The sequence below is a fragment of the Arvicanthis niloticus genome, chromosome 2, assembly GCF_011762505.2.
Source record: "Arvicanthis niloticus isolate mArvNil1 chromosome 2, mArvNil1.pat.X, whole genome shotgun sequence".
Classification (NCBI taxonomy): Eukaryota; Metazoa; Chordata; class Mammalia; order Rodentia; family Muridae; genus Arvicanthis; species Arvicanthis niloticus.
In genome coordinates, this window is record NC_047659.1 from 105,163,843 (window position 1) to 105,178,787 (window position 14,945).

At 39.1% G+C, this 14,945-nt stretch overlaps 1 protein-coding gene across 1 annotated transcript in view; it reads right to left on the reverse strand.

The window, feature by feature from the left end:
* Positions 1-816: 816 nt before the first annotated feature.
* The window catches only part of Hao1 (hydroxyacid oxidase 1), a 50,293-nt gene continuing 36,164 nt past the window's right edge, over positions 817-14,945 (reverse strand). The window contains exons 5-8 of the mRNA XM_034495705.2: positions 8,664-8,755; positions 4,076-4,234; positions 3,882-3,951; positions 817-1,775 (exon numbers count right to left, since the gene is read on the reverse strand). Coding sequence (XP_034351596.1) covers positions 1,705-1,775; positions 3,882-3,951; positions 4,076-4,234; positions 8,664-8,755 — 392 coding nt within the window. The 3' untranslated portion in view covers positions 817-1,704. The remainder of the gene's footprint in view (positions 1,776-3,881; positions 3,952-4,075; positions 4,235-8,663; positions 8,756-14,945) is intronic.

The following is a 14,945-nucleotide window of genomic DNA, read 5'->3' on the forward strand; positions in this document are numbered from 1 at the left end:
AAAAAAGTGACTTCAGAAGCCAAATGTAGCTCCCATTGAGGAATGCTCTCTTTGGGACTAAACCCAACAGCCCAGTGCTGTTAACCCCTCAGTGTCCAGGGTTTCATATCCAGGACTCTCATCGTGTTCAGGATTTGATGCTCTTTGACTGCTACCTTTAAAATACTAACAATTCTACCTTTAAAATTGTGTCTTTTTCTTTTCCTTTTTTTATTAATTTATTTACTTATTCCCTTTACATCCCAATATCAGCCTCCCTCTCCTACCAGCCCCCTTCACACAGATCCGCCCTGTATTCCACCCCCACTTCTCCTCTGAGGAGGGGGAGCCCCCGTGTGTATCACCCCACCCTGGCACATCAAGTCACTGCAGGGTTTAGTGTAACAGAGTCAGGGTAAGCCACCATTCCAGTTGCAGGGGGATGTGCATGAATCCCATGCTGTATATTGGCTACATATGTGCAGGGGGCCTAGGGCAGCCTAGGTCCAGCCCATGCTTGCTCTTTGATTGGTGGTTCAGTCTCTGAGAGCCCCAAGGCATGCAATGAGACAAGCAGAGTATATACTGAGCCAAGCATGACACAGTGTTCCTTCTGATATTCCTCCATGCCTTAGGAATAGGCTCTTGGCTGCTGGCTCAGTCACTCTGTGCAAGTCCTGGGCGTGGATACAAGAAGGGCAAGTTACAGGAAAAACTACAGTCACTATACAGAGTCTTCAATTGGTAGAGTGCCTCCACTAGCCCATGCCCAAGGAAGAGTGGCTCTAAATAAGTAAGATAAAGAAACTTAAAAGAAAACATGGACAATTAAAAAAATACTGTGATAAAAAGCAAAGGCTTATTTTTTTGCCTTCCTTCTGAAAAAGAATTTCAAATCTTTATTCACCACAGACCCCCACAAAAAATATACTTGACACTCAATGTGACTATGAGGAGAAGTGCAAAAATCAAGAACAATTCAAGAGGAATTAGGAAGTCGACACTTACTTTAAAATGGGAATGAGGAGACAAAGTTCAAAAATAAAAATAACTCTGTATGGTCCCAAGTGGTCTAGACACATCCCTTTCAAATCGGTGACTACCACAAAACATTCAGACATATTCAGACATGCGATATAAAGCTAGAAATCCACCTTCAAAGAAATAGGGTGTTAAAAACTGAAAAGTCTCTAGAAAAATCACAAATTACCACCATCCATTTCAATTCTACCCAATGGTACTTTCTCAACACGGCAAATCCAAACCTCATGTTTCTCTGGACATTTCCAGCATTTCAAAGCCCAGTGCACATTGTAAGAGCCACTGTCTTGAGGCAATCTAAACAGAAGACAGGTTAATAAACAGTGAGGTCAGTATCTTTCACTTCAGCATGCTACCTCCAATCTCACCAGAGGATATCTTTTGTTCCCCAGCACTTTAGCCTGCCAGAGGATGACGTTTCCCAAACACATTTTCAATGTTTTCTTTTTAACAGTTAATATATTTCCAGGATGCAAGTCCATTTCTTTCTAGAAGGTTCCTAGGACACCCATTGAAAAGTCAAAAGCAATGAAGGAGAAGGGGTGGCTATTTTGTTGGAAAAGAACGACACCCTTTGTATTGAAGTGGGGAGTTACAGTCTGTGGTCACCCTCTGCACAGTGTCTCTTTGTCAAGTAATCCACGCTGGAAAAAAATAATACAGATGGGAAAATATTGTGCACTGTCAGATCTTGGAAACAGCCAAAGGATTTTTCCTCACCAATGTCTTGTCAATGACTTTCACATTCTGGCACCCTGAAAAAAATAATGCATACATTTAATATGAGATGAATGCAATAATAATCAGGCAGGTAATCGTTTTCCCAAGGAATGTAAAACTTGACAAATGTAAGGTTTATGATTCAAGGTAGGCTTGCCAAATCTTATGTGGCATGAGACCATTTTTATTACCTAAACAGTCCTTAATACAAAATGACTGGCACATATTTTTATTAACACAAAGAGTGTATTCTTTCTGCCACATTTAATAGACAGCCAGAGGCTGAAAGCTCTCGTTTAGGAGATGTCTGCAGCAAATTAAAATGTGTAGTGAGGATTCACAGAATGGCATTCTTCTCCTGAAAGTTCTGACAGACTCGGGCTGCACAGTAGCAGGGAGACAATCCATCTAGGGAGTTGTAGCCATCAGGGTGATTTGGACTTCATGGATCATAGAAAATGAATCTCGATTCACCTTAAAATGGGGAAGCTGGTAATTCACCAAAAGATTCCCCTCTCCTCAGTATAAGGTCCATTTTGAGTCAAACTCTAAGCAATCCTCAGTAAACACAGCACTTACTAACTCTTTTAACAAACATTTATTGTTTGTGGGCCAGGCACCATTTAAACACTGCAAGTTCTATAGCGAGATAAAAGACGGAAAGATCCCTGGTCACGCATTTTATATGCTAGAGAGGAAACACAAGATATACAATGTGTGTTGTCTTAAAAATAACTTATGTGACAGATGACTTATGAACAGTGATGGATTCTAAGGAAAAGGAATGCAAAAACACAGACAGAAAGCTGGACTATGGGGAAGGATGAGCAGCCATGGTGGTCCTTTTCTGAATGAAAAATTTACACGAAAGCTTGGATGGTGGAGGAACCTCTTTATGCAGACATCGGGGGGCATCGTGGATGAGGAATGAGAGAAGAAGATCCAGGACGCAGGCCATGATGCAAGAGCCTGTCTGATAGTCAAGAAACTTTAAAGATGCAAAGGAAGCTTCAGTGCTTCAGCAGGGATGGCAGCAATGACAACTGTGACTGAAAGGGGAACAAGGGCCTTGTAAACTACAGTGAGGACTTCGGTTTCTATGCTAAGTAAGTCAAGAGTCATTGGTGGGTGCTGATCACAAGAAGAACATGAGCTAAATTAATGTTTTAAATAGTCACCCTGGCTTCTGTGATCAAAGGAGACTGAGGGAAGGCAAGTAGACAACCTTAAAGAGGCAGACTTCCAGTACCCACTGCAAAAGGAAAAGACTGATTGTACAGTCAAATGGTGGTGGCAGTGGAGGTGGTGAAGGAGGTCACATTCAAATTATGTAATGAGCAATCCCTATGGGTGGCAAAATGTGAAAGACGAGGCAGGTCTTGGGAGTTTGGGCCAGAGAAAATGAACCTTTGACATGAACATGAACTGGAAGTGAGAAGCTGCAGGTAGAACACATGTAATAAGAGAAATAGAGACTTGGTTTTAAAAAGGGTAGAGTCTGACTTCGCACTTAATCAAGTGGTAGAGCTCTATCTACTCATATATTAAGAAGTGAGAAAAAGAATGATGCTATCTTATCTTTAAAGTATTTCTGCTCACCAAGGCATCCTGGGGGGGGGGGGGGGATGGGATGCTTGAAGCCGAAGGCTAACTGCCATAGATCTATGCACACTGAGTGCTATGCCTTCAAGCCGTAAGTATAAAGCCAACTACAAATTCCATATCCCAAACAATCTTTTTTCTTCTCCCTTCAAATCTTTGCTCCAGGGAGCCTGGCTTAAAGCTCACAGAAAACAAGAAATTGGTAAATGAAAATCAGAACCCACTATGGTTTGAGTCTGGAGTGTTTGCCACAGGCTCATATTTTCAGTGCCTGTTGTCCGGTGCTGGTGCCATGTTGGAGACTCTGGAATGTTTAGGAGGTAGGGACTAGATGGTGGAAATAGGCACTAAGACCAGCCTTCCAAGGTTGTAACTTAGCCCCTAGTTCAGTTTCTGCCATGAGCTTCACAAAGCCTTCACCATGGTGATGGACTGAAAGTCTATGAAACCATGAGCTCAAATAATTGCTTCTTCAGGTAAAATTTGTCCATCAATTATTGTGCTACTGTGACCCAAATGTAAGGAATGTCAAGCCTTACCACTCAGAGCCATGGCGAGCCGGAATTCTTCCTTCAGTATCTCGAGGACATCTTGAACACCTTTCTCCCCCTAAGCAGGTTAAAGACATTAAAGTGTTGAGTAAACTTGTCAGATTCTGTGTTTATTTCACTATTTATTTATTTATTTATTTATTTATTTATTTATTTATTTATGTATTCTCTTGTTCTATTACCTGGAAAGCCAAACCCCAGATGATGGGTCTTCCCACAAAAACAGCCTTGGCTCCCAGGGCCAGAGCTTTGAGAACATCAGTGCCTTTCCTTACTCCCCCATCCAGAAAGACTTCTACCTTCCCTTCCACAGCCTCAACAATCTCTGGCAGGACATCAATCTAGGGAGAGAGGAAGAACAATGTTACACTGTGTGAAAAACTCTGCTCATTGTCACCTCCAATGACTTGAAACCCACCCAATTTAGGCTCCAAGAGAAAAGAAGTTTAAAAGAGGAAAGTAGGTTTTAGATTGGTGGTGAAATCATTTCTCCAGGAAGAATATGTACAAATGATAGAAACTAGAAACTCACATGAATTTGGAATTGACTGGCTTCTATGTTTTCAAAGTCCAGCATTAATTTTTCTGTTTCTTATATTTAAATGCAAATATTGTGTCTAAAAAATGATAAACATAATTCTCAAGCACTTGGTCTTACATGCTTCCTTTTTTTAATAAAAGTAAATGAGGTATCTTACTGGTATACATTATTCTGAATGTTATTTCCCAGAAAGCAATGGTTAAAATTTATATTAGATGGTATAAGCAATGCTATATAAAACATGCAAGCATAGCCCCTCTCTGATTTCCTCTTCTAACACACTTTACATCCAGATAAGCAGTAGGTAACTATGAAAGCACTTTACTCACTGTTATAGGAATATGACCATGTGAACCCCGAAGATCCCTGTCTTAGTTGTCAGTTGGCATAGTTATCATGGAAAATATAATAACCTCAAAAGAGTGAAGTGGTTGCTATATTGTCCTTCCTCATACCCCACACTCCTCTAAATGTATTGCCTTTCTAAGACATCAGTATAATCTTCTCCCATTAAAATAGAGTACTTCCCCACTCCTTGACACTGGCTTTGGCTATATGACCCACTGTGACCAACCATATGTGTGCAGAGAAGGTAGAGGAGGCCATTTCTGGGCACAGACCTGAAGCTATGCCAGTATTTCTGCTTAGGTTTGTACTTCTGCCATTTGTCACAAAATAGGGGTCCCCTAGGATTGGATTCCACAAAGCTTGGACCCCAGAGAGGCTACTCTGTAGGCAAAGCTATCTGAGACTCATTCAGCTGGCCCTAAAACTTACAACCCAGCCAGCAGGCTATCCCAAGCCTGGATCAGAAAACCTAAGTAGCAGAATAATTCAAGGGAACAATTGTCAGTTTAAATCATTGTTTTTTTTTCCCTAGAGCCACAGTAGTAGGTGATACAACTGGCTCATTAGATGTAGGTGAAAATTTGTAGAAATTATCCACATTTGTCCCAAAAACCATTTAGATCCAAAATGAAGTCCCGACTCCATTTACGTATGCTATGAAAGCCACCACACACTTAAACTGCACTTTTTCCAGAAATAATTGTGCTGAAATCACTCAAAGGCTTTCCTCCTTCTCTCCTAGAAGTTTAGTGGCTCAACTTAAATAGAGTTTTATGTAAAAGGCTGAAAACCAAACACAGCTACAATTTGGAGGAAGTGGAGGCAACCCTTGGCAAGTGGCCCCTAAATGTTTGGCAGGTAGTGTAATTTTCCCCTTTCCCTTTTGGCTTCCATGCCTTGCCAAACATGCTTCGGATCCATTTACATACGTTCCCTTACCTATACATAGTCTCCCCTTTTACATTCAGGCGAGTTACATCAACATATAAATGCTACAATTTCCAAGCCATGATGCAAGACGTAATTAAGCATATTTCCCCATTTGAAACCAGAACCAAAGAAAAATATTAGCTAGCTTGGGTTCAATACACATTTTCAAAGTCACACAAATCAAGTCTGTTTAGGTTATTTCCAGTGCCTAACCCAGCCTAAAAGTACACTAATAAGGACACTTAAGATATGAATCCTGGAATATAAAACAGAGCCTGCATTTGTGTCTCTGTGTCTATGGACAGGTATGTCTCATCCAACACTGAGCAATTCTAACTTCCCTCCCTTTCCAGAGCTACAATTTCACTGGGCACACATTATGTAAAATCAAGTGATCCTGGCAGATTGCGTAAATAAATTGAGCAGACAAGCACACTAGGTAAGGCCCTGTTTATGCTTCCTTTTTGCCTTTCCTTCACATCTCTATAGCATTCATTGTTACTCTCTTGAAGATGAACATTCAAATGACCCAACCAAAGAAGCTGAACACTAATCAAGCTACTACAGTTAGAGCAGAGGAGACCAGAGTTCCCGATGCTGTGGTCAATCCTCAGACTCTTTTCCTGGACCACACCTCACATCTCACCAGGGGCTCCACCCAGCACAGTCAGAAAATCACCAGCCCAGAGATTTAGCAGACCCCAAAATGGCTCTGATGATTTCCTCTGCCTCACTCTAATTTGTAGGGGTGCTGTGCTCCTGGGGCATCCTTAGGAGAAGCATGGTGGGGTTCAGAATTGTGCTTAGTGGCTTCCAGTGGAGAAAGAGATTTTAACAATGTGTCACTTCTGTATATAGATCATAAGAACTGGATGACACTTTAGGAAGCCTGCCCCTTCATGAAAACAAACCAACCTGATACACTAGGAGATGTATGACAGTGAGATTATTCTTCACCAGGCTGATCTACTGCACAAGCAACTGACTTCATGCCCATCCAAGACCAGAACCCAGAACCTCACAATTCTCAGGCCAAAAAGCAAACTTATAAAACTGGCACATAAATAGATGGGAGTTCTTTTAGCCAGTAAGTTCAGATTTATTTTTATACCGCAAAAGCCAATTGATACATCAAGGACCTCTCAAGGATGACACATATAGAGCATGCTTTTACATTTTATTTTAGACTTTGTGACACTCCAGACTGCAGATTAAATTTAGGGGCTCCGCTATTCTAAGCAAGCATTTTAGCATTGAGCACCATACCTAGCCCCAGGAACCCCCTTTTAAAAGAAAAAAAACCCACTTCTTAGATGATACAGAACATGCCTAAGGACTCAGTTTGAGAGTTAGTAAATTAATAGCACAAACACTTGTTCAGTACAAGTGTCTGGCAGATGAGAGATTTACAGTGGAAAAGAACTTTATATCTATAAGTCTGAAGTAGTTTGGGTCTTGTTAGCATCAAAATGAAATGCAAATCTGAAAACGAAATTTTAAAAAGAGAATGTTCGAAGGGCTCATACAAGCCAGAGAATAATGTGATGTGTCAAGGTAACCGGAAGTTAAAGTCCTAGTCCAAAAATTCAAGCAGTAAGTCATTCTCCATACAAGGGAATGAATGTTATGAAGTAGAGAAATGTAGAACTGTACTGTCCAGGCACATTCTTTATAGAACCAACACAATACCAGAACCTCAGGCGTAAGAGTCTGAATAACTTGCTGCTGTGTCACTCATATATGCTGGAGACAAGAAAATAACTCAAACCCAAGCCACCTATTTGAAAACTCCTCCCATGATATCATACTGCCCCTGTGGCCTGGCTTATGATGTAACCAAGTCTGTGGGAGATGTAACGAAGACTTTCTATGCAGCTAGTGTAGAGGCTTAGACCATAGGCTCCTTTTAAGCCTTTGACTGCTCACCTCAAAATCCATATACCCCCCTAAGGAGGAAAACACCATTGGCCATAGACTGAGTGCTTTCATACATTTCCCTCATTATAGTGGGCCTTAAATTTGCTATAAGTATAAGGCAAAACATAGTCAAGTTTATCCTCTCATGCACACAGCCTGCAAAAGGGACAGTTATTGTTTCCTAAACAGTTTCAGAGACCACAACTCAAAAAGCTTTTTTAGATACGTTTCCATATGTCCTAGGCCAGAAGGAAAGAAACCACACCATTTAGATATTTACCCCTTAAAATCGACTTAGATTTTATTTCAGAAGATTTATAGTTTATTTTTAGAAAACAAACTTAATTTGGCCCGCACACTAAGTCTGTGTCTCTGTGCACAAGTGAAGCATAAACCTGAGGAAACACCCAGAGCTGTGACCAGCTTCTGCGTCCTACTTTGGGTGGGGAGGAGCATCACTTTTCACCTCTTTCACCTGTGGGCAACATTTACTATCCCCCAAACCCTGTATCTGTGGGGCCAAGGGTACATCAGACTGGGCTCCCAACCTCCAGCTTTATGCTTTAAGTCTCCCGGTATCTAAGCCCATCATGTGTAGACTTGGTTTGCTGCACTCCTCAGAGCTTTGGGAATGCCATGTGAGTACCTATGCATACTAGTCTTCCTTGCTGGCTTTTACTCTAACCCAAGTGGTCTGAAGACTTAGCCACTTCACTTCCTTTAAATTACCATGTCTGAATCTTCTCTCTCCTTCCTCAGCTCATATAACACCTAAGTGTACCTGTGCGCACAATAATAATTCCTTGCTCACTAGTTAATAAGGCCTCCATTCATAAATTTATAAACAGACATTTGGCTAGTTAAAAAAATAAATGTATTTGTTAATTTAGATAACTCTGTACCACTGAAAATCTGAGATATCACATAGCACCACACATTTTACCATAAATGATCACACACACACACACACACACACACACACACACACACAGAGTAGACATGCATAGAGTGGATACATTCCGGTGGAAACTCACAGTAGCTGGCACCCCATCCAGTTGTCGCGCCCCATGATTGGACACCAAGATCCCATCCACACCATGTTTAACGGCTTCCCTGGCATCATCACCTGAAAAGAACAAAATGCCATCCCATGGAAACAGCCACTGGACAAAAGGCTTGAACTTTGAATCTCCAGGATTCCAGTAAAGGGAGGAAGACCTCACTCCCACTTGTTCTGCTTAGTACTGTCACCATTAAAGCACACCCAATAATTACATGTAGAACATTAGTAGGGGTTTATTTACCCAAAAATAGGAATTAGAGCAATGCAATTATGTGGTAAAACTGTGAGTAGATAGCAAATTATCATTAATAAAGAATTTGTTGTTGTAAAGACATACTCCTATTAACTTTCTTTCTTCCTTTCTTCCTTTCTTCCTTTCTTCCTTTCTTTTTTTCTTTCTTTCTTTCTTTCTTTCTTTCTTTTTTTCTTTCTTTTTCTTTCTTTCTTTCTTTTTTTCTTTCTTTCTTTCTTTCTTTTTTTCTGTCTGTCTTTCTTTCTTTCTTTCTTTCTTTCTTTCTTTCTTTCTTTCTTTATTATATAATGTTCTATTAGTTCTTTGATAATGCCATACAATGTATTTTGGTCACGTTCATCTCAGTCCATGAACTCCTCCCAAATCCTTTCTTACCTCCCTCCCTGGCAATTTTTTCACTTCTGTCTCCCTCTCCACCCTCTCTCTATATCAGATCCAGTTTGTATTCGCTGAGTATTTTCTGGGCATGTGTCCTGCTCTGGAGTATGGTCAATATAACAAGTATCACATCATTAAATAAAATTTAACTGTTAGTGATATATTTTAAGATTGATTTGTTTGTGTGTGTGTGTGTGTGTGTGTGTGTGTGTGTGTGTGTGTGTGTGTGTGTGTGTATCAATATGGTAACCCAGTGAGGTCAGAAGAAAGTGTTGTTAACTCTCCTGGAAGTAGAGTTACTAGGTTTGAATTCAAGTCCTCTGTAAGAGCAGTAAGCACTGAGCCATCTTTCCAGCCCATATTATCCATTTTAATTAATAAAATCATATAAATTTCCATTTAGCATAACTATTACCCTACAATGTGGAAAATAAAATAGTATGTATGTGATGAGCAGTATAAAAGCAGCCATGGATGACTGACTCCATTCCAAACCATATTTAATACACTAATGTTTTAATTTCAGTAACTATTTTATTATATTTATTATGTAGTTACATTTTGCTCAATGGAATACATTATAACATGACATTAAAATTATAAGATAATTCACAAATTGCACTTCAAAAATATTGATTTCTTAATCTAGTTTTTAAATAGGTTAAAATTTTAAACTGTTGAAGTGATTGTTAAATTTTACTTTCTTGAAATGATTGTTAAATTTTACTTTCTAGACTACTATTTCTAGGATGTTCCTATTTTGTTAGCTCTTAAATATAATATTAGGTAAAACTAATTTGATGATGTTGTCTTGAAAATCAGACTTTGAGGAGCTCAGCAGGCAGATACAGAAAACGCACAAATCTATCAACCCAGTAATGGAGATCAGAGGCAGATGCAATTAAGAATAATTACAAAGGATGCACAACAATTTGTAATTCTGATTATTTTACTTTTTTGTGCTACATCATTTTCCACTATATGTCAGGAATACTAAAATTGAACTTTTTAAAGAATGATGGTGATACTATTATTTTTTAAATTATGGCTACATATTAATGTTACACCAATATGTAATGGTCTGAGAACCTCTGTCCTCTCCAAATTCTTTTGAAATCTTAGGGTGGTGGTTTGAATATGCTTGTCCCAGGGAGTGGCACTATTAGGAGGTGTGTCCTTGTTGAAAGAAGTTTGTCACTGTGAGGGTTGGCTTTGAGATCTTCCTCCCAGCCACATGGGAGCCAGTCTTCTCCTGTTCCAGTGTAGAACTTTAGGCTCCTCCAGCCCCACATCTGCCTGGTCTCTGCCATGCTCTCATTATCTTGATGATAATGGACTGAACCTCTGAACCTACAAGCCAGTCCCAATTAAACGTTGTCCTTTATAAGAGTTGCCTTAGTCATGGTGTCTCCACACAGCAATGGAAACTAAGACACTTCGTGTCTGATATGATAGTATTTCCAGATAGAATCTCTGATCTGTAATTAGGATTGGATACATTCATGAAAGTGAATCATAATAACAAGATTATTTTCTGTTACTTTATTTTCTTTTTGAGGGAGGTTGCGAGGGCAGAGGGCAGATACTAAAAAAACAGGGAGATGAGTGAGATTGGAGTGCATAATGTGATATAAAACATCAACTAGAAGTTGGGTGGGGAGAGGGAAGGAGAGAGAGACAGATTTCCCCTCTAAGAAAAGGCTCTGCCTTCTTGTCTCTTTGAAGAGATGAAGTGAACCCTCACCAGAAACCATCTATGCTAAGCTCTGATTTGCAACTTCTGGAATCATAAGAAAAATTTCTATTGTAAATAGTATTTTGCTGAGCCTAATACAATATTATCACTGTGACTCTTCCTACTACTAATGGGTATCTGTGACCCCAACTTAAGAATTGCCATGGGCTGGAGAGATGGCTCAGTGGTTAAGAGCACTGATTGCTCTTCCAGAGGTCCTGAGTTCAATTCCCAGCAGCCACTTGGTGGCTCACAACCATCTGAAGTCCTCTTCTGGTGTATCTGAAGAGACCAATGGTATACTCATATACATGAAATAAATAAATCTAAAAAAAAAAAAAAAAAACAGAATTGCCATGACCTGGAGAGTGATTTTCCCCAAAGTTGAAATCAAGGGGAGAAAAGCCATGGAACAATAGCAAGGGGTCAGCTCTAAAGGAACATGTATGTGAGGAACACTAAATGGATTCAGCAAGTCGTATTTATAAATTTATTTATAAAGTACATGGGGTTGTGTCTATGTCATCTGTGTGTTGGCTAGTTTTATGTCAATGTGAATAAATCTAGCTTTGTACGAAAATAAGGAACCTCAATTGAAAAAAAAAATCTCCACCCAAATAGGCAAGTAGCCAAGCCTTTAGGGCACTTTCTTTGTTGATGATTGATGTGGGAGGTCCCAGTCCCTTTGCGGGTAGTGTCACCCCTCAACAACTGGTTCTGGGGTATATAAGAAACAGGGTAAGCAAGATTTAGGAAGTAAGGCAGTAAGCAGCATCCCTCCATGGCCTCCGCATCAGTTCCTACCTCCTGTTTTCTGCTCTGTCTTCCTTTCGTGATCTTCATGATGAACTGTGATATGGAACTGTAAGCTGAATTAAAGCCTTTACTTCCCAAGTTGGTTTTGATCATGATATTTTATAACAGCAGTAGAAACCCTAACAAAAACTCTCTCTCTCTCTCTCTCTCTCTCTCTCTCTCTCTCTCTCTCTCTCTCTCTCTCTCTGTGTGTGTGTGTGTGTGTGTGTGTGTGTGTAAAACATTACTAAAAAACATTACTAATTAAAGAAAAAGATACCATGAATTTGAAAAAAGTATCACGGGGTATTTGGAGAGAGGATAATAAGTAGGAAATTATGCAAATATGGTACTATATATGAAATAGAAAAAGAAAAATTACTTTTCTATCCTGTAACTTTTAAAAGAATAAAATAAAATTAACAAGTATAAGCTCTGATTGACAGCCCTAAAGACATTTTATAAAGAGGAAAGGTCTGTTTTCTTTTCATATGAGTGACTGGTTTAAATGCATTCCTTTGATGAACTTAAGAGTTCTAATCATTTGACAATGCTAGATTAGCCCTCTCAACATAACTGATGTATTATTTACTATGGCAGATTATTGGCACTGATGAAAACTGTCAATCGTTTGGATAGAAAAAGGAAAAACTTCATCTGTTCATAGTTTAATTTCTTTAGTCATATTGTTTTCATTTTTAAAAAGAAATTTGTTAAATTTGTGGAGGAAAGGGGATACCAAGATGGCTTCCAACATCAGCCATTCCTACTTTGCATTTTATTGTTGCTTCATGCTTAGACTTACAGACTTTGGTACATGACTTACATAGACTTTTAATTGTCTTTTTTGTTCCAGTCATTATGAGACTTTAATACCAAAGTCTCAAACCATTCCATTATTCCAACTAACCCCTTCATGTTACCTCTGCTCATCCCTTGACAGCTGCCCAGAGCCCTCTGCCTTCTTGCTTTATTTTTCAGTAGTTTCTTTCTGGCCTTACTATCTACCTTCATTCTCCTGCCTCCTTTGCTTTAAATCTCTTACAAACAGAAGAATGTAAGCTCTCATTTGCTTTGTGGTTTTGTTTGTAGTATGCTCATAAATAGCTGCCCCAAAAAACAGTTCAATGAGAAACAAACGGGCAACCCCTGACTGATCCCTTTGTTTCTGTGCTTCCCTAGATGAGCTGTAACACACTCAAGGTTGGGCAATCGTTTTCCCACAGAACCTTACAGATTTCTCCCCTTGTTTGATGTAAACCATTATTGACCTGAAGACAGATGACAGTCTGACCTGTAGTTGTTCATAATAAACACTTTTCTCAATTTTTCTCACTTTATATCCATTTTATTTTTTGTCATATCATCTATGATAAAGTATGATATTTTTTTCATAGTCTAATGAATTCCATCAACAAAATTCAGACTTGTCTGTCTTTAACACTGTCTTCCTGTCCTTTCTTTGTGTATTTTCTATCAAAGAAGTATGTCAGTTAGATATTTGACATCTTAAACCCATCTGTGTATCCAACATCTATTTAGCTACAATGTTCTATTGATGTTATTTTTATTGTTATTTGTTTATAATATGGAGAAATGTCTCTGACTTTTGTTCAACTACTAAATAATCTCATTTTTGCTTTAGTTTTAGTGTTTCATACCTCTTTTTTAATGCTCTACTTTTCCTCTTAAGCACCTAAGATGTCAGGCTGAGCAAATAGCTCAACATATAAAGCATTTGCTATACAAGATCAAGGACCAGAGTTCAATTTCCAGGACCCATGTAAGTGGCACATAGGTATGGTGGCCCACCCTTAATCCATGTAAATGGCAGACAGGTATGGTGGCCCACCCTTAATCCATGTAAATGGCAGACAGGTATGGTGGCCCACCCTTAATCCATGTAAATGGCAGATAGGTATGGTGGCCCACCCTTAATCCCAGGGAGGAGATAATCACAAGGCCTTGCCAGTAAGATACTTAGACTAACTAGATCTAAATGTGTATATATCTGATTTATTAGAACTTCCTGTGATGGTAAAAAATGTTCCCACAGATATGGTCATTTAACCATAGAGAAAAAACAGTATCATTTGCTAAAGGACAGCAAATGGTTCTGGTGACACTGGGTATCAACTTCAGAAGAATAAAATTAGATCCAGATATCCTACCCTACATGCAGAAAATAATTCAAAGAGAATAAAGGAAAAAAGAATAGAAGAAAAAGTTAAAATCAGAAACACTAAACTGCTATAAGGAAAGACAGAAATATGTATTTTTTAAAACTGAAAAATTTAAGTATCATGATCTGGAAAGATGGCTCTACAGTTGGGAGGACTGGCTGCTCCTCCAGAGGACCTAGGTTGGACTCCCAGTGCCCACTGACAGTTATCTATGACTTCAGTTCCAGGAAATCTGAACCCTCTTCTTGACTCTGCATGAGTTACTCTATGTATATGAATGCATGTGTGTATGCATGTGATACACAAGCATACATACAGGTAAAACACCCATACAGATAAAATACAATTTTAACTATAAAGAAATAATTACTTTTTAAAAGTTTCACACAAGCAAAACTACCAGTCATTATAGAAAGGAAAATACCTCTCTCAAAAGAGCACAAATAGTCATTAAATATTTTAAGTTGTTCAAAACCTTTAGCCAGCAGGGAAATCTACATAAATATTACTTCGTAAGTCCAACTCACTCTAGTCAACCAGACTGTCATCAAGACAACAAAGGACAACTACTGCTAAAGAGGATGTGAAAAAGCAGAAGCACTTCTTCACTGCTGGGATGGAAGTCGGGGTGATAAAGAACACAGACCCATGGAGCGTCAGAGTGGTGACTTCCTGAAAACTAAAAAGGTAACAAATGGAACCACCAGGTAACCCTACTAAACCACTTGGAGCCATTCCCAAAGGGCCTCTACATGCTCCCACAGATACCCACACATCCATGTTGACTGCTACTGTATTTGCATGAGCTGAGAAATGGGACCAACCTAGCTGTTCCACTTGTGAATGGAAAATGAAAACACCGTACATATACACAATGGGATTTTATTCAACTGTAGAGAATAATGTAAG